Raw genomic sequence first — 19671 nt, forward strand, 5'->3', positions numbered from 1 at the left:
GTTTTACTTACATCTGTGATAGCTTAGTAACTCTAGAGACCGTAATTCAAGGAAGTCGTTTGGATATTAGCTTTTAATTGTGGTTCCTAAAACTCTACATTCCTTAGTCTGCTTTGTATTATTTGTTTTTATGTTTTTTTTTGTTATTTATTTATTTATTTATTTCTATCTAGTTTATAAATCCAAATATAAAAATCTTGTGTCTCTGGATAGTATATAACGATTAGTATATAATAGACAGTTGCAATCTTATTCACTGTGTTCGATATCTCAATACTGACATTTAGCTATACTAGATCTACCTTGTATACTTGCAAGTATTTTTAGTGCTAATAATTAGTGTATCAAGTTTTTGATGTCGTTGTCGGGATATCCCGATACTGACCTTTAGCTATATTAGATCTACCTTGTTCCCCGACAACGGCACCAAAAACTTGATGCACTATTTATTAGTACTAAAGATATTTGCAAGTATATAGGGTAGATCTAGTATAGCTAAAGGTCAGTACCGGGATATCGAACACAGAGAATAAGATTGCAACTGTCTATTATTTAATAAGCGTCATATACTATTTAGAGACACATGATTTTTGGGTTTGGATTTATAAACTAGACATAAATAAAACAAATAACATAAAACATAAAAATAAATAAGCTATCACGGTCTCTAGAGTTACTAAGCTATCACAAATGTAAGTAAAACTATATCTTTACCCGAAGCATACAATTTGTATATTGCTACCTAGAACCGAAGTCTCCTTCCTAGAACTAAGGCAACAACTCTTAAAAGCTCATAAGATAAATTTGCTTCATTCAAAGGCTCAAATCTCTCGATTATATTGACAAAGGCGTCAATTTCTCCTCGTTCAAATTAAACTACCCATCTCCCGATTATTGTAGCAGAATCCACATGCATTTATAAGATGGTCAATCAAACAAACGTATAAGCACAAGAGAAATTGAAATAACTACAAGAGCTAACAAGGAGAAACAATTGAATAAATCACTCAAAATCATAGCATGTTTACCAAAAATTTCACAAAAGAAGTTTACTAATCATAGACAAAACAACAATTAAAGTCCCAGACATGAAGTAAAACAAAACAAAACCCAAGGTTAAATTATGCAGTCTTCAGTCATCTCTTGCTTGGATCTGTAGAGCTCCGCTCCAATGGAAGATGGAAGAATAATATGTGAAATATGGGATGGAAGAAGAATAGAGAGGGAGAGGATTGGAGGCTCTGAGATAAATATTACTCCCTCCGTCCCACAAAAGATGTCACACTTGTGGGACGGCACGAGATTTTAGGAGGTTTTATTGTGTGTTAAATGGAGAGAGAAAATATAATTTTTATATTCATGTGAGACAGAACTTTTCCGAAAATGAAAATATGACATCTTTTGTGGGACAAACTAAAAAGGAAAGTGTGACATCTTTTGTGGGACGGAGGGAGTACTATGAATTAGGTTATGAGGTATATATAGGCTTGAAAATGATTTTAAATTGGTAAAAAGTATTAAATCGGTAAAAAGTATCCTCCAATGGAAAGATGATAAATTCGAGCCCTTCAATTAATAGGAAAGATTTGGCAACAATTTCTTCCTTCCTTAATTTCCGCCAGCTTTTGACTGCACTATGCGATATTCGTAGAATGACCATAACTTTCTCCACATAACTCCGATTTAGATGTTTAAGGTACCAGTGTGAAGCTCTTTCGAAGACAAAGAGAATGATATGTAGTAAGCACTGATTGGACTTCAAACTCGCTGGTAGAATGGGCTCGAACAGAGGCTGCTGCACCTTGACACTTTTGCACCTTTTTCTCTTTTTCTATCAGTTATCAACAAATACGTCAAAATACCAAAATGTATAACATATGCAATTTAAGAACATAATTTGCATGATTGACATTTAAGACGAGCCAAATCTAGGCCTTAAAAACAAGCAAAACCCGTGTTTATCAATCACTAAATCCGTTAGTTATTTTAACTCTGTCTCAACATATCATAAGAAGTTAACAAAATAAAGTCACCCTCATGAAGATGAACTGTCACTCGACTCACTCCACAATACATTACTACAATTGATCGCTCAAACAAAAATCTGGAACATGGCTGAATAACAACAGGTATACTTACCTTTGATTTTTTATAAAAATTTTGGTGAGCTTTGAAAAAAGGGTCGGGAACCTCTATTGAAATTTAGGAGTTTTTGTTCAAAATTTCCATCTTTTACACTTTTGTCAAATGCAGTTGCTTAAATTTTACTTCTTGGTTGCTTTTTATTTGCTGATTACTTGCTCTATGAGTTTTGATTGTTGACTGTGATTTAGTTTAGAAACATGTCTTGGTTGCTTTAACAGTGGTGGCTATAGTTTTAGTCAGCTTCAGATGCTACAACCAAGCTTTGAGGCACTGCTGCGGTTGGGGCACTGCTGCGGTTGGAGCAAATGCAGGAAAAAGAGAGCAACAGTAATATATTTTGTGACAAGTTTAAGGTTTTGAAAATATTTTCAATATCATTACTAATATTTAAAATGTGAGAATTCATGTTTGGTTGAGAAAGATTGTAGTTGTGTTTTAAGTTTATTTGCTGCTTGTAATTAAAAAATGGGCTGAAAGTATTTCTTATGAAGGAGCTTTCAATAGTTTAATATATTAGTGCTAATTAATTAAGAATTTAATGTGAAGATATATAATGCATGGCTTGCATAATATCTACATCCAATATATCCATTTGGTTAACTTTTGGTAAAACATCCTGATAAAAATTGCGTTAGTGATTTGAGTTTAAGTTGATTAAAACATTTAGTATAAATATTTCGTATATAAACTTAAAAACTTTTTGTACTATTTTAGTATTAATAAAAAAAATTTATATATAGTGCGATTTTCCCAAGTTTTACAAAATTAGCAAATTCACATGTTTTCATACACAAAGTTTGTTTGTGAGCCGATGAATGTATGCAAGGCCCGCTGAAGCCCGATGTTCTAATCATAAGTAAACCTGTAACTTTTAACACCTCATTGTAACAAAGTATACTTCTAGTGTCTCCCGTTTGAATAGAGAGCTCCCTTGTGATTTGCCATCACAAGCATAAAGAGCTCTTGTGGAACGTCTCCAATTTGAATTGCTCTATAAATTCAAAGGGATATGCCACATGAACTGGAATTTTGTGTTGGTAATGATATAAACCAGACATGAGGCTAGTAAAGCAATGAATTAAGCTTGTTCTTTGTGGGTTGACTCAACGGCAAATTCACATTACAAAGAGAGGGGAAAAATAAGACCAACGGCTCTTTCATCAATTATATTTGATTTGAAGATTGTAACACCTATGTGGCCAGTGATTATATATGTATTCAAACTCCTCATTATTAGCCAATCCACATATGGCAATTGTGAATTATTCTTAACGAAATTATCACTAACATTCAAATATCTTAAAATTATTGGGCATGGCACTTCTACAGCTTTAATGCTAAAATAAGGATAACAAAGTACTCCGTTCATCCTACAAAAATAAAGACTCTAGGATGATGCAGTTTTTAATGCAAAATTAGCTAGCGAAAAAAGACTTGCCAAAAATGATAACCACAAGGGAGAAAAAAAAGACTATTTTAAGACTATTTATGGAACTTATAATACTCCACTTCATCGGTCCCCAAATAATAAATTAATTTTAATATTAAAAATAAACTAATTTTAACATTATGTACAACCCACAAAATTAGAGGAAATCTAAATATGAAAATTTTAAAACGATTACACTCACTACATAACATTACAATAAAATAGCATTACTTATCAGTACGTGTATTTTATTTTAGATAGATGGAGTCCTATGATCGTGTGGTATATACCAATTGCTTCAATTAATATTTCGCCATGATACCTCCATATTTGAAAATTCTTTACAAAACAAATCTCCCTTCATCTCAAGGCAATCCCTCAACTAAATATGACGTTGAACACAGGAAAACGCGTGAACAAAATTTCTAGACCATCAATTTTTTGGTTTGAATGAAACAGCACAGTTTCTGGCAAACTCAAATCCAAATGCTTCATTGATTGGTTGAGTTTAATTGTTGACCAAAGTCAAAAACCAAAACAAAAAGTGAGAGCTTAAAAAATTATAGGGCAGTTTCCATGATTTTCAGCACGAAACGAAATCGTGTGAATTCACAAGCTGAAGATGCCCCAAAATAAATGTAGGCCGGGTGAAATAGAGCATCCACGCATTGTAAAATGGCAGAGAGCCCTTTGGATCGGCCGATCAAAATAGAAATTGGAGAAATGTGAGACCTTTTCAGAGCAATTCATCAATCAATTGAGATCTGAGAAAGGACTCCGGTAATCGATATCTGCCGGCAACGGAACATGAGCGCCACAGTTAGACGGCGCGCTCTGTTCTCTCAAAGGCAATACATTGAGATAAAACCCTAAACCCACCTTCTTATTTATAGCTGTTTTTTAGGTTAATTTGACTACCACTGAGTATAAAAATAAAAATGTTATATTCCCCCTCAATAATTAAAATCAGAGATATTAAACGCCTAATTTTATACTCCTTCGGAAAAAATAGTGTCATTTTTGTGTTCTTCAGTAATTAAAATTAATGATAACTATATAACCTAAACGTCTAATTTTTATACTATAGTCTCATTTCTTTTAATATTAGTCAATTTATCAAATTTAGTCTCATTTTTATTTAAAAAAGTTTCTTATTGCTTTTTTCTTTCTTTTATTTCTCCCATTACCTATTACTCCCTCTATCTCTAATAATTTATCATGATTTGATGGGCACATGTTTTTTTCAATTATCTCATAATTATTAGAATTAGTACTAATATGATTAAATCAAACATGATGTAAACAATAAAATGCTGATGTTTTTTTTTAAAAAAAATATCTTATTATCTTTTGAAGTGTTAATTTAAAGATGTCATTATATACAAACCAATGTTGTTTTATCGTCATAATCGTAAGTATTAGTTTCAATTTTGATTAATATAGGACGATTGTTATTATTAGGGGTGAGAATACGGATATCGGGTATTGGATTTACGCATATCCGACCTGATATCCGCCGGATTTGGATACCCAATATCTAATTTTATGGGATTGGTATTGAAATATAAGATAAATCGGGTATTGGATAACCCGAATGAGTATCGAGTATTACCCGAATATCCAATTTATTATTTAAAGCATATTTTAAATTAGGTTTTGCCATTTTGCATTAAATATAATCTTATACTTTAAAATAAAAGTGATCCATTTTTTTTTAGTTTTATACTACAAAATAAATGAAACGCAAGATATTAGTCAATTTAGATATTTCTATATTTATATTAATATATAAAATTTAATTTTTTTTTATTAATTATTAACACATGTAAAGAGTCAGGTATTTGGATACCCGATACGTCGGATATGGATACCCGAGGCGGGTATTGGAGAACCCGAAAATATATCAGGGCGGGTTTTGGATAGACATTTTAATGATTTTTGGGTTTGGATACCCGATTTTTTCGGGTCGGGTATCCACGGATACCCGTATTCCCACCCCTAGTTAAAATTTTAAAATATAGGATGATGTTCTAGTTTCAAAGCGAGATTGATCAGAAAAAAAATATGCTTGAAATGACAATCATTCCATAATATTATTAGCTTCCCATTTGATGAAGAACAAATGTATGTTTCTTCTATAGGCCATTGTCCGAAAATGACCTTAACAATGTTACAACTGCTACACCAATATTGTTCAAGATTTCCTATAAATATACACCATAGACCTGCTTTCATGCACAATTTCATTCTGTGATGATCAAGAATCCAGCATACAACACACTGCTGCGCGCCTGAGCAACACGTCTTCATTTTATCCGTTCCAAATTATAGTTCACCAACTGTTCCAGTGATAGCCTAAAGGGACTCGGGGGCAGGCAGTGGAGATTCTCAACAGCTAGATCAGCCATTTCTCTAGCCAGCTCCCGAGCCCTATCAATCCCCCCGCTGTGCTTGACAATCTCAATGGCCTCCTCAAGAGAGCCCGTCTCACAGAATTCAGAGTCAATGATGTCTCTGAGCTTCGTCTCTTTCTCAAGTGCAAATATGACCGGAGCAGTAAGGTTTCCCTTTGCCAGGTCACTCCCAGCCGGTTTTCCCAGCTGCTCTGCTGACTGAGTGAAATCCAATATGTCATCGACGACTTGGAACGAGAGCCCCAAATTCTTACCATACTGGTACATCTTCTCGCTGATGGAACTGTCAACCCCACTGAAAATCGAGGATCCCTTGGTGCTAGCAGCAATCAAGGAGGCTGTTTTGTAGTAGCTCTTGATTAGATACTCGTCAAGGCGAACGTCGCAGTCGAACAAACTTGATGCCTGCTTTATTTCACCACTAGCAAAATCTTTAATAACCTGCATCACCATTATACTCAGTAATTTGCCTTCATTTATGATCAGCAAATAGTCACGAGGCGAAGTTCTAACACACCTGGCTTATAAGCTTGATAACTTCAAGATTTTCGAGATTTGCCAGGTACCACGATGATTGAGCAAACATGAAATCGCCAGCAAGAACAGCCACTCTTGTGCCATATAATTGATGGACGGTTTCTTTTCCTGCAGTGCATCAGTATATAAGAAAATCTAGTGCAGCAACGATTGCTCTCTTTTGAAGATACGTTTAAGGGAAAACCACATGATTGCAACTTCAGGTTCTAAAAAAATCAACATATGTCAAGTTATGAGTAATCAAGTCAGAGGAATAAGCATTGAACCTATGGTAAGAGGACACAGAAATAGTGTATTTTTACAAGCTATTGTTTTACGTTCAAACCGGAATGACTGATGTATCATACTTCAAGTTAGGAAAAAAAGTTTTAAAACAAAAATACAGATGACAAAGATAAGTGAAAAAATTTAACTACTAAAAGGTAGAAGTCAAGAAGAGAAGGTATAGAGTAAAGAATTTGCAATTTTCCTTTCTTTCTATTTTTTTTCTAATAAAAAGAACTAAAAACTGAAGAGAAGATGAAATCGAAAACTGAAAGAGCACAGAAATGGATGATATGAGAAATCTAATAGGGCTAACCTCTCCTCATATCGCTTTCATCTATTACATCGTCATGAATCAGACTTGCAGTGTGGATCATCTCGATGATCTCGGCCAACCTTCTATGTTCTTTGGTAAGATCCCTGAACCACGAGAATGTTAAGTAAACAGAGCAATTTGAGTCTCGACTGAAGGAAGATATAGAGAACGCCCTAACGACTTACTTCAAACCAGCAATTTCTGCAGTGGCTCGTGAGGCTAGAAAAACTAAAGCTGGCCGCATTCTTTTCCCACCAGCTTCGAATATTTGCTCAGCAGCAGACATCAAAACAGGGTTTTCTGAACCAACAATCTAAAATTCATATTCAACACTAAGTTAGTTTGATTGTGAACTAGATATTCTCCAACGAGTGTCAACAAATCAAATTCGAAAAGGTGCATCACAAAAAGTAAATGCATCTATCTGATCTACTTATCCTCCCAATTGACATAATCCAACTAGTTATAGTGGCCACAAGATCTATCCATTTTAGATCATGGATGCTTCTTATTCCAATATTAAGCAATCAACTTTGAATGTCTAATTCAGTTCCTCACCATTGCTATTTAACTGTATTCATTTGACACAACGCTTCCATTACATCACTGTAGCCAGATTCATACAACGCAAATAGGTTAAAACTATCATCTATAACAACAAACTTGAGCTTGAACGACGAATATACTATTGATTTCTTGCACGCAAAAAATCATTCATCCTCCCTACCCGCGAAAGGAAATCCACGTTACAGTGCCAAAAGGGCCTTATCAAGACTCAAGCCGCACCACAAACATTAACCAAGCCTCCCATAAAACCTCCATTCGATCTTGATCACTCAACTTACACAAGAAAATAAGTCACCAACCATCATCACCATTTCCATAATATCCTTCCCACCTAACATACTCTGAAAAAACATCTTCTATGGTGTCTCTCCACTAATATATCCCATCTCAAAATAAATGCAACAAACATCAAACAAACGTCTAAAATCAAGAAACTCACCGATTGCAGATTCTTATTCAATTGCAGTAAATCTTCAGAAACCACTTCAAACATATCCGACATTGAAGGAAGGCCCTTTTCCTCATCAGCCAAGTCCAGTGCAGGAGGGGGACCAGCAGCAACCCCTATAAACAACGCCAAGAAAAAACTATACATATCAAGTCAAACAATATCACAAGCTACAAAAACAAAAGTTACCATTGAGAAAAGCTTCCGGAGTCTTGGTCGAAAACACGCGCCGGCAACCCAAGAATCTGCGGCGCCAATTCACATTCTTGAGCAGCCCCTTTCCGAAATTTCTCGTGGAAACACTGGAAGAGCACCCACACGCTGCAAAATCCAATCTTGCTCTACCAAAATCGAGATTACTACATGTCACTGACATCATTACTAGCAAAAGCAGCAACCTTTCTTTCCCAGAAGCTAAATAACCCACTTCAGAAACTCGGGCAATTTCTCATTTGACGCAGAATAAACAAAAATTGAATCTTTGATTGAAAAAGGAGGCTGGGAAAATGCGAAATGTTGATGGCTGTGGAGCTGGGGAGTTTCTCAAAGAATAGAAGAGGCTGCTGGTTGCGAGACGTATTCATTTTGGGTTGGGCATGAGCAGGAAAAATTGAGTGGAGCAAATGAATACAGCATTCGACTTCGGATTTTTATTTTTATACAACACACAGGATTGTTTAATTTCACACAATTTCAAGACTTTTATTGGAAAGTGTTTTGAAAAGTGGTGTGACAGTGAGAGATAGAGGAAGCAATGGACGAGACAACAGGGCGGTAGATCTTATCTGGCTTCCAAATTCATGGCGATAATTTTGTATGGGGCTTTTAATTTAATCCAAAATTTATGAATTAATCGAAAAACAAATGTATTATTGGTTTAACACGTTAATGGCAAGTAATGATTTCATCCGCTTGGTTATTACAGGATTATTATTGTCGTTGACCCCCAAATTTTTCTCAGAAATTTCAATTGCCTTCATATCTTTTTTTATTTTTTTATTAATTTTAGAAATTGATTAACAATGAAAATCAATTAGATAATTGACCATTGTTTACAACATTTTACTATTCTATTCCACAAGAATATTAGAGTATCCATAATTCTCTCTCCATTTCCTCTTCGATTATCTCATCTTTATATTCTTTCTGTTCCAAGATAAGTAAGTCATATTCCTTTTTAGAATGGAGAGAGTACTATTTATGGAGCAAAAATTCCAGCACAAGTTTAAAATTGCAGCTAGATTGCGATGGAAGTTCCATCGGGCAGTTGTGAACGGCCTAGCGACCGCTCAGAACCGTTCTATGTGTTCTCAACGGGCTGTTGCGCAAGTGCCAGCGGTCGCTGGGTTTAATCTAGTAGCTGCAAAAATCCAATAAAACACAAAAACAAAACTAAACACAAAAAAACTTAAAACAGAAGAAAAGTTGTTCAAAAACATATGTTAAACATTGTCTAAACACAAAATAAAAGATAATACTGCTCATTTATAGTCATGAGCTTGACTCTTCAACTTCAATCTTGAGGAGAAGGGAAATGAGTGTTGAGCTCGTCGAAGGCACCAATCAAATAGGTGATGTCGCCACTCATGGTTTGACGCTCTTGTTGTGCTTCGGCGGCTATCCTTTGGAGCTCGGCAATTTGTTGACGTTGTTGCACATCTTGAAGCCTTTGAGTCTCCCAAAATTGTTGCTCCGTTGTCCGCCAATCCTCTTGAGCCGCCCAGCCTTGACGGTTGAAGGCATTCTCTTGTTGTTGCTCCATCCAACGATTGTCCCAAGTGACATGTTTTGCATGTAGAGCATTTCTCATAGGCGGGCGGACGTGTTGGCTTGGAATTCATCATTGGGATTGTGCCTCGCACGACAACGGTTGGCTTTATTGCAGCGGTGGCCCTCTTCTTCTTCTTCTTCTTCTTGGTGTGTCCACTCGCCTTGAGCTTTTATTATAGTTTGAGTACTTGTAATGTTTAACTATACGTTTCCAATCACTTTATGCCAAATCTTCTTTCTCCTTTTATCTTTTAAATTTTTAGAAAGTAAAAATTAAAAATTAAAAATATTATGAAAGTGTTAAATATATTAATTATAAAATTTAGAATTGTAAATTTAGTAGTGAGGAATTGCTTTTAAGATCGGAAAATTATAAAGAAAAAAGTGTTACTACAACCTTACAATATATCAAATAGGTTAGTTTAACAAGAATAGCCGTGAGCAGAAGATATATCAAAGAACTATAAGTAATTTAATAAAATTCATTATTTTCTAATCGCATACTCCATGTTAATAGATAACTAGTGTGCCAATTAAACTTAAGATAAATATTATCAAATTAATGACTTTTGCATAATCAATCACTTGTTGTAAATTAAGATATTCTCTTGTAAGTTAAACTCAAATACTATCTCAAATTTTAAAAATAGCAACTCTTTCTATTTTAGTCTGTCTCTTAAAAATCAAAACTTTCAAACATTCTATTTTAGAAAAAATTTAAACACATATACATCAATTTATTACTTTTTTCTCTTCCTATCTCTTACTTTACCAATTTTTCTCTTCATATCTCTTACTTTACTAAAAAAAATTTTCTTCTTCTTCTCTCTTAGAATTTTGCATTAAAATCCGTGCCATTTCTAGGAGTGAGAAAAAAATCCGAAAACCGAATATCCGAACCGAACCAAACCAAAATTTTGAAATTCGGTTCGGTTTTTCGGTTCGGTTCGGTTCCGGAAAATAAAAAACTGAAAAACCGAATTATATTTTAAATATAATATTATATATATTTATTCTGTTAATTTAATTATTATATCATATATATAATTTATATCCTTTTAATATATTTTATATAATATGTACTATCTATTAATTTTATATTAAATACATATTTATATTCTATTAGTATATATAAAATGAAATTATTATATATATATATATATGTATTTTTTTCGGTTTTTTGTTTTTTTTGGAAATTTCGGTTTGTTCGGTTTTGTTCGTTTTTTGAAGTTCGGTTTTTGGTTTTTCGGGTTCGGTTCTGTTTGGGTTTTAAACTAAATTCAGTTTTTCGGATTTGGTTCGGATTTGGCAAAAAACCGATCTGAAACCCGAATGCTCACCCCTAGCCGTTTCAAGAGTTTCTATTTTTTGAAATACGAAGATAGTATTGAGTAACAACAGTTGAGGCACTCAATATACTACTTACAAACTAAAAAGTAAGAGTAGCAACAAACAATATATTTGGAATTGTTTCGTTATTACTCTCTCCGTCTCATTCAAGATGTTCACATTTTTGAATGACACGAAATTTTTGGTGGAGTAGCTGTATATGATAAAGTAGAGTAGAAAATGTGATTGAGTATTTTAATGTGGAGAGGAGGGAAGAGAAATATTTATTTTCAAAATGTAAAAAATGGACATCTTAAACGAGATAATTTAAAAAGGGAAAAGTGAATATCTTAAATGGGATGGAGGAAGTATTTTATACTACATAAGATTGCCACTTTGAGTTGTAGTAGCTGAAAATAGAATCATTGCTATTGTAAGTGCTGTGGCTGAAATAAAAAGAAAGCTATCATGACACTGAAAAATAGAGTTGTAATTGAATTGAAGTTGATCATTGACCCTTATTGTGGATGTTGGGAATTTTGGTTCAACAATATTCAAAATGAGGTGACCGTCGAGAGCCAAAAGGGGTTAGCTGACTCAAGGTGAAGTTAGTTTGTTGGGCGGTTTGTTGAGCTCACATATATAAGCTCAATGAGTCAGTTAGAGAAACACAATTACACACACACATTCCATTGTTGTCTCCGCTACATTCTTGAGCAAGAAGTCAGAGCTTGACTGGATCAAATTGGATCGAGTAGCAGCTGGGAAATCCAAGGAAGTAGTCGCGGATGTTCGGTTAGTTTTGTTTCGGTTCAATCACTATTTTGAGCTGGTGTTTTGGGGTTTGTAATTGTGGTGAATTCTTGTACACCAATCTTCATCTTGTTTCATTCCAACTATCAATAAATTGTTGCTAAAGTTTCCCGAGGACGTAGGATTCATCCGAACCACATATTGTTTGTGTACTTTACTTTTCTTGCTGTTTGGTTATTGCTTGTTCACCCAATCGATTCACGCTATTTAAGCAGGAAGAATAGTATGGAATATTCTGCTTGAACCGTAGGTTAATTAATTCTCAATATAGTAAAATCAGCATACCAAATTGCATATATAATTGTTAAAACGCAGATCGATGTAGTAGAGGCCATTCTTCTTCATTACAATTTACAGCAGTAAAACTTGTGCACTTTGCCAAAGGCTTTCAAGACATCAAATATGAAAGCAATGGAATGCAATTAACACAACGTTATTTCTGAGCATTGAGCAGAAGCTGTAATAAAAATCAATCCCTGAAAACATATGTAAAATTAGAAAGCGTGCAACAAAAACACTAGGCCAAATACCATATGATTAGAAGTGATGATACATTACAAAGAAATACAGTATAACTATAAGAGCAGAGATTCATCAAAAGATCTGAGCACCAGATATTGAAGTGGACAATATATACCAACTTGAGAAGAAGAAAGTCCTGAAAGGTGGTTAAAGCATATGACAGTGAGATTCATTATTAAACAGATTGATCTTATATTTCTTCGCATATTCAAAAGATACAATTTCTCCCCATTTCCTTGACAAGTTTTTTCACCTCAACCACCTGCAGGTATTGTAGTGTCCACATATGGGGCAAAATGGATTTGCAGTTCATCCAATCATGTCCCATATACTTCGATGGTAACCAGCAGTGACAACTTCAAAAGCTACACTATTTAACTAATGATAAGTGGATTTCAAATTGTTCACAAGAACAATAGTCAAGAATGGGAGTGCATATACACATATCAGGAGAGATAAGCATGGAATTTTCTGACTAATATTTTGGCTGAGTGAAATACATACCATCAGATCTCATGAAGTGGATTTTCCCATCACACTCATGAAAAGAAACATATTCAATAAGTAAAACATGAATAAGGACATCATGACCAAACTTCCCCTGGCACCTACCAAATGTTCACTTGAGAAAAAAAGTAATAATACACATATAAATGCAAAGATTTAGTAACTCGAGTTTAAAATTAGAGGGAGGAAAGAAATACACACCTTCCAGTACATAAGCCTTGCAAGATATTACCTGACCTGCAAATTCAAATTGTCTAATATTCATGAGAGGCCGATTACACGATAGCAATGAGCAAAGAGTGTAAGGGAATAGGACAGAGATACTACGAGAAGATAGAAATAATCAGTAGGAATCCAGTTCCAAATACTAATTGAGGACGTAATGCTCAAAGTAGTGGTCTTTGAGTCTCTACCCAAACACAGGTTTCTTCCAAATACTTTCTGCTGAAATCCCACTTCCAAATAGTTTCTTCAGGTTATATATTAGTCAATCATCCTGGGGACTCAACCAAACTTTTTCTAGTTCTTCTATAAAATTAAATCTTGGTTGTACATTTCCTATAAATTACACTAGCAAAAATTATTGCCAACAAAAATTAAGAAAAAGTTCCTGAAAAGAATGTATATCTATCTCTAATCGTTTTCCAATGTGGATAAGCCTGCTATGCTTACAAATTACATAGCCTCTACCGGTTCAGCACTCTTTTTTTGCTTCGGTCGTCCAAACCTCTTTACATCTTTACCGTTTAGTAGTTCCAAACCTTTCTCTAAGGTTATCTCACTGGGTTTTAGATTCTGCAATACAAAATCATGTGTGAGTAGAGCCATATTATATTCGCATGAGAAACAGATATAACAGAATGACAAGTACCAAGACAAAGCAGACTTTACACCTTGGGAACGGGAGCAATTGTGCGCCTGTCTCTGATGGAAAATCCACCCTTTGCAAGCTTCAGAATCACGGGTTGGCTATCATCTGGGTGGTTTCCCTGAAACAAACGCTCATTTTGGATCAGTCAGTAATTTGAAGAAATGATAGAGAGAAGAAATGAAGGTCTGAGAAAGTACCAAGGTTACTGGATACTGCAACAAGTCTATGGCAATATCCAACGTGACGGAGGCCACATCCTTTATCTATTAAGGGACAGAACATATACATCAGATGAGTGAATTGAGAATGACAATATTGACAGCAGCATAATTGCAAAGGGAAATTGGGGATACGTCAGTGTATGGATAAAGAGCACACAAAGTTAATCAATTGATAAAGTGTATCAGAATAGATACAAGTCAGGGAATGTGAAGGATTGCATGGCTTTTAGCATTTCCTTGATGAGCATTAAAATTGACAAAAACAGAACATTTAAAAGCATGTGAGTGCCTAAAATTATGATGCTGTTTTTGTTTTATACACTAAAATTACATTCAAGTATGGCTGGCATATACACTAAAGCATGATGCTGTTTTTGTTTTATATTATCATTATTGTGGTTGTTATTAACTTATTAAAAATAAAAAACCTATAATGATAATTTAAATATCACAATAGAAATTCTATGAAGCAGACTCTGTGGAGGGATCAGGGATGCAAGTGCTTTTTGCCCCCAATTCCCAACCACTACAGTGGGCAGTTTTCATTAAGTAGACTGATATGATTGAAACTATTTCATAAATTATGATCAAGTGACCTCATTTTATTTTAATTTTTTCTGAATATGTTTGGGCCCTCTATTGCTAGCTGTGTAAGGAATAAACAAATGATAGAGATAGTCTAAGACATAGAATAAGAGAACGAAAGTGGTGATCAAAATTCCACAACTAAAATATATACGTACGTGAGACAATGATGCTCGCTTGGGTGGATGCCCTTTCCTGTCTTCACCAAGCTGTACATAGTGTCCATATGGACCACACTTCAGCATAATCTACATAGCAAACAACACAACAAAAACACAGAAAACTCAAAATTAGTGAAAGACAATGTCAATTAACAGTTAACAATCAGCACATATAATCATTAGATGAACCTTATCCTGAGATGCTGGATGTAAGCCCAGCAACTTTGGCTCCTCGACACTTCTCTTTTGTTGGTCCTGGATGTCATCGTCATTATCTTCACCATAGAGTGTTTGAGCAATATACCTGCATTGGATTTTCACAACAACACAAGTTAGACTTTATCAAGGCAACAGGGACAAACCTATACAGCACAGTGATTCTCATACTCACTTGCATTTTGGGTGTTGGTCACAACCAATAAAGTATCCTGCACCAAACCTGCTAACTTTGAAGACTAATGTCCCAGCCAGACAGCTTGGGCAAGTCCTATTTCCGTCACGAAGAGAAGAAAATAAGAAGTCACCAAATGTTTTTTCCAACATTTTCTCAACCTGATGGATGTGGACACCACTAGCACTCTCACAGTACTTGCTAAATCTAGTCCAATAATCTTTCAGAAGGCCTTTCCATTCAGTTATTCCACCAGATACATTATCAAGTTCAGCCTCCATATCAGCAGTAAAACTGTAATTTGTCACCTCCGAAAAATAATGTGAAAGAAATGCTGAGACCATGCGACCACGAAATTCAGGAATCAATGCCCTACTTTTCATTGTTATATATTTTCTATCTTTTAGCACCTTAATAGTGGTTGCATATGTAGAAGGTCTTCCGATACCGAGTTCCTCTAGTTTTTTTACTAATGAGCCCTCAGAATAGCGGGGCGGAGGATCTGTATGGTGTTCATCAAGCTGTACGTTAGTCAAGAATAATGGCTGACCATATTTCAATTTACTCAATATCTCAAATACATCATTACGTTGACCACCATCATCGTCACTATGTCTAACTCTGATGGTTTCAGCATCCGCATAAGCTGCCTGATATCCCAAAAATTCAACCCTTGAGCATGTAGAACGAAACACAATGGATTGATCAGCATTTCCGATATCACATTGTAACTGCTCAATGATGGCAGGTTCCATTTGGCATGCCATCGTCCGACACCATATAAGAGTATATAACTTCAGGGAATCTGCATCAAGAACCCCAGCAAGGCTAGACGGTACTCTACGGATATCAGTGGGTCTAATGGCTTCATGGGCTTCCTGAGCGTTTTTAACCTTCTTGAAATACTTGCGAGTAGACTTTGTTGCAAAATTCGGCCCATATTTTTCAACAACATAGTTTTGAATGCTCTTTGCAGCTTCATCAGATAAGTGTAAGCCATCAGTTCTCATGTAAGTTATCAGTCCGGTGGCCTTTCCATCTGATAATGCAACTCCCTCGTAAAGCTTTTGTGCAACTTTCATGGTATATGAAGCTGCAAAGTTTAATTTGTTTGCTGCATCTTGCTGGATTGTTGATGTTATATACGGCATGGGTGGGTTTCTCCTGGTTTTGCTGATTTTCGAGCCAATCACTTCAAACTCAGATAGATTAATCTTCTCTTCAATACTTTTTGCCTCCACATTTGAGCTGATTGACAACTGATTCAGCTTTTTGGAATCAAAATGTGTTAGATGTGAAGTGACAGTGGCATTGTTGGTTGAGTTCAGATTGTTATTCTGGAAACAAGCATTGATAGTCCAGTACTCTGTAGATTTAAAGTCATCTATCTCCTTTTCTCGATCACATAAGAGAGCTAAAGCAGCAGACTGGACACGACCAGCAGACTGGCAACCTGGTAGTTTCCTCCAAAGTAGAGGAGAAACATTGAAGCCAATCAAGTAATCAAGAGCACGCCGAGCAAGATAAGCATGAACCAAATCAGCATCTATGTCCCGTGGAGCTTGAAGAGAACTTTTAATAGATGATTCAGTAATTTCATTGAAAACAACCCTAGCAATGCTGATATCTTCACGAAGTGCATCCTGTTGCTGCAACATCTCAATTAGGTGCCAGGCAATAGCCTCTCCTTCACGATCAGGGTCTGAGGCAAGAATAAGATTTTGCGCCCTGGAAAATGGACAATAGATAAGAGAGTAGACAGGAAACTGTACAAACTATAATGTAAAAAGGAAAGGGAATTCTCTTTTCTCATGGAGGGGGGATTAGGGGAGTGAAAACTGTAAAGTGAAATGAGAAAAAGAATTAGCACAAAAAGAAAAGTGTTTCTCTTTCCTTTTGAATTTCTATTTCGAGAAATAATAATAACAATTAACAGATGCCACATACCCACTCAATGCAACCTTGATACTCTTAAGATGAGACCAGGCGGGAGATGGGACTTCCCACACCATACTGAAGTCATCATCAGGTCATATTGATCCTGATCTTGCAGCCAAATCCCTTACATGGCCATAACTTGGAAGGACTTCATACATTTCACCAAGGTACCCTTGAATGACTTTTGCCTTCGTGACTGACTCAACCACTACCACAGATTTACTAATAGGTGGATATAATTGAGGCCAAGCCTTTCCGCCTTGAGACTTTGCTTTAGTAACCACACAAGAAGAAAGGGTAGGCGAAGCCTTGAGATTTAATTTTCCTGCAAAATCTTCATTGGATTTGGGAAGAGAACTAGATTCCACACTAGGTTTTTTCTTTTTAGCAGGGCTCCTCTTCACTTTCTTTTGAACTGTCTTAGGTGTATCAACGGTTTCAACTACTTCTGCAACTGTCTGCACCTGTACTGTTAGTCAATGTAAATATGTAATGCTGGGTGAACAACTAAAACCCAATTAGACTCAAATGAAAAGGTTGCATCTGACCTCTGGGGATACTTTAGGTTGTTTGCTTTTGCCTTTTCTAATCTTCTTGGCCCCAGATATCTTTTTGGAGCTATCTGGCACCTCAGCAGTCCCTCCTTCCATTGAAATAATACGATTTCGTGTACCCGCCTTTGTTGTTTGGGAATATGTCCTTCTGATGCTATTACTAGCACAACTAGTCGGCCATGGTCCACCTACTAACCCATAAAAGGAAACATTTATGGGAATCCCAGAGTTCAAAAGCTCACATCCAAAGGATGACATGGTTCTAGATGCATAGAAAGGGGATGAGACACTAGCGCAACTTCGTAGTGGACAAATTTTTGTTCCTGTCTTTAACGTTAGAGCACATGATATCCCAGCTCTCACGGAAGATCGTTTCGATCTTTGAGCCTGTACAGATGGACACTTTAAACAGATTCGAGGATGGTAACTTGTAAATGCCTGTTTCTGCAACTAAATAGATAAGAAAGCTACCAAATTAGAAAGAAAAAAACACTAGCAAGCATGCATGTGCCACCACAAACTATTGCAAATTTCTACCATCCCCATCAAAATAGAACTAAAAATAACAAACACACATATACGCAGAGTTGCTGTTCTTTAACCGAGTAGGAATTGTTATATATTACTAGTAGAATGAATTTCAAATTAGAATCTCAAATTGAAGTATGCATATTCTCCATTGACATTGATAATGAAAGTTAAACTAGTCTCAATAAAATAAACTTAGTTGGAAACTATATGAGAGACAGAAACTTAAATTCAAACAAAATGATGGAAAAAAATTATCATATTCCTAGAAAACTTCTTACGAACGTTAGGAGAAAGACTTTGTTACAAAACAGTATTAACAAACAAACACAGCACTATCAAGAATATTTCCCCAACAAAACATTTCTTTGGTATGAATTTGACACTGACCTGAGATAATTGAGCACGATACCATGTCATGCCCATAACCTTCACTACTGATGCATCCATCCTGAGAAAGAGAAAGGCCTATTCAATGCCACGCAGGAACTGCCAGTGCAGCATCTGCAAAATCAAACATTTATCAAATATAAATTAAAAAACAACTTAGAAGAAAGTAAGCAATCGAGCAGTGACAGCTAAAAAATAGATTAAAAATGTATACTTGGCATGAATTAGCAATGCCAAAAACTACAACAATCTATCTATCTATAGTCTATACTAATACTAATATGATGAGAGAGTAGTGGGGATGAATTGATGGAGGAAAGTATTGAAAATTGAATCTTGGAGGTGAAGATATTTGTGTCAAACCAAATCATCAACTGCCGAGCCGGAGCAAGGCGTCTAGGCGGGGCAAGGCATGAACGAGCATCAGAGAGGCAGGGCGGTTGACAGAGAAGCGCCGGCGTCGGGAAATTGGCGGGTGAGGCGGCGGGAAGCTGGTGTTCAGCGTAGTAGTGAATTAGTCAATTAGGGCTTAGGGGAGGATGCTAATTTGTTTTACATTGGGCTTTTTAGATACATACCGCAGAATTTTGATTTGGATTGCTGTGAATTCATGGTTTTAGAGCATCCACAATGGTTTTAGATACATCGTGGCTTGGACCGGCTGCATCAGTATCGTCATTGGTCCAATTAGTCAGGTTGTACGTCTTCGTCTTCGACGATCATGTTGTGCAGGATAATGCAGGCGTACATTATATCAGCAATGCATTTGACATCCCACAAACGCGTTGGACCCTTAATTGCCGCCCATCGAGACTGGAGCACACCAAATGCACGCTCCACGTCCTTGCGCGCCGACTCCTGCCGTTCCGCAAAGTAGGCCTTTCTGTCATCATTTGCGTGCACGATCGTCTTCACAAAGACAAAGCCACCTAGGGTATATCCCATCCGCCAAGTAGTAGCCCATATTATTC

General features: G+C 35.9%; 2 protein-coding genes across 2 annotated transcripts; both read right to left on the reverse strand.

Moving 5' to 3' along the window:
• Nucleotides 1–5639: 5639 nt before the first annotated feature.
• On the reverse strand, nucleotides 5640–8811 carry LOC125215398 (solanesyl diphosphate synthase 2, chloroplastic-like). Its single transcript, XM_048116803.1, has 6 exons — nucleotides 8310–8811; nucleotides 8112–8236; nucleotides 7291–7418; nucleotides 7106–7209; nucleotides 6506–6633; nucleotides 5640–6429 (listed from the first exon to the last, which is right to left on the reverse strand). The coding sequence occupies exons 1-6, from the start codon at nucleotides 8497–8499 to the stop codon at nucleotides 5881–5883; spliced, it is 1224 nt and encodes a 407-aa protein (XP_047972760.1). The 5' UTR covers nucleotides 8500–8811; the 3' UTR covers nucleotides 5640–5880.
• A 3739-nt stretch (nucleotides 8812–12550) lies between these two features.
• Nucleotides 12551–19250, reverse strand: LOC125213982 (DNA topoisomerase 1-like). Its single transcript, XM_048114811.1, is given in 11 exon segments — nucleotides 12551–13298; nucleotides 13734–13856; nucleotides 13955–14050; nucleotides 14130–14195; nucleotides 14897–14986; nucleotides 15089–15203; nucleotides 15291–17018; nucleotides 17238–17692; nucleotides 17777–18169; nucleotides 18701–18814; nucleotides 19064–19250. Coding segments are annotated over 9 exon segments (3123 nt in total). The 5' UTR covers nucleotides 18761–18814; nucleotides 19064–19250; the 3' UTR covers nucleotides 12551–13298; nucleotides 13734–13736.
• Between the last annotated feature and the right edge of the window lie 421 nt (nucleotides 19251–19671).

This window comes from Salvia hispanica, chromosome 3 (genome assembly GCF_023119035.1).
Source record: "Salvia hispanica cultivar TCC Black 2014 chromosome 3, UniMelb_Shisp_WGS_1.0, whole genome shotgun sequence".
Lineage (NCBI taxonomy): Eukaryota > Viridiplantae > Streptophyta > Magnoliopsida > Lamiales > Lamiaceae > Salvia > Salvia hispanica.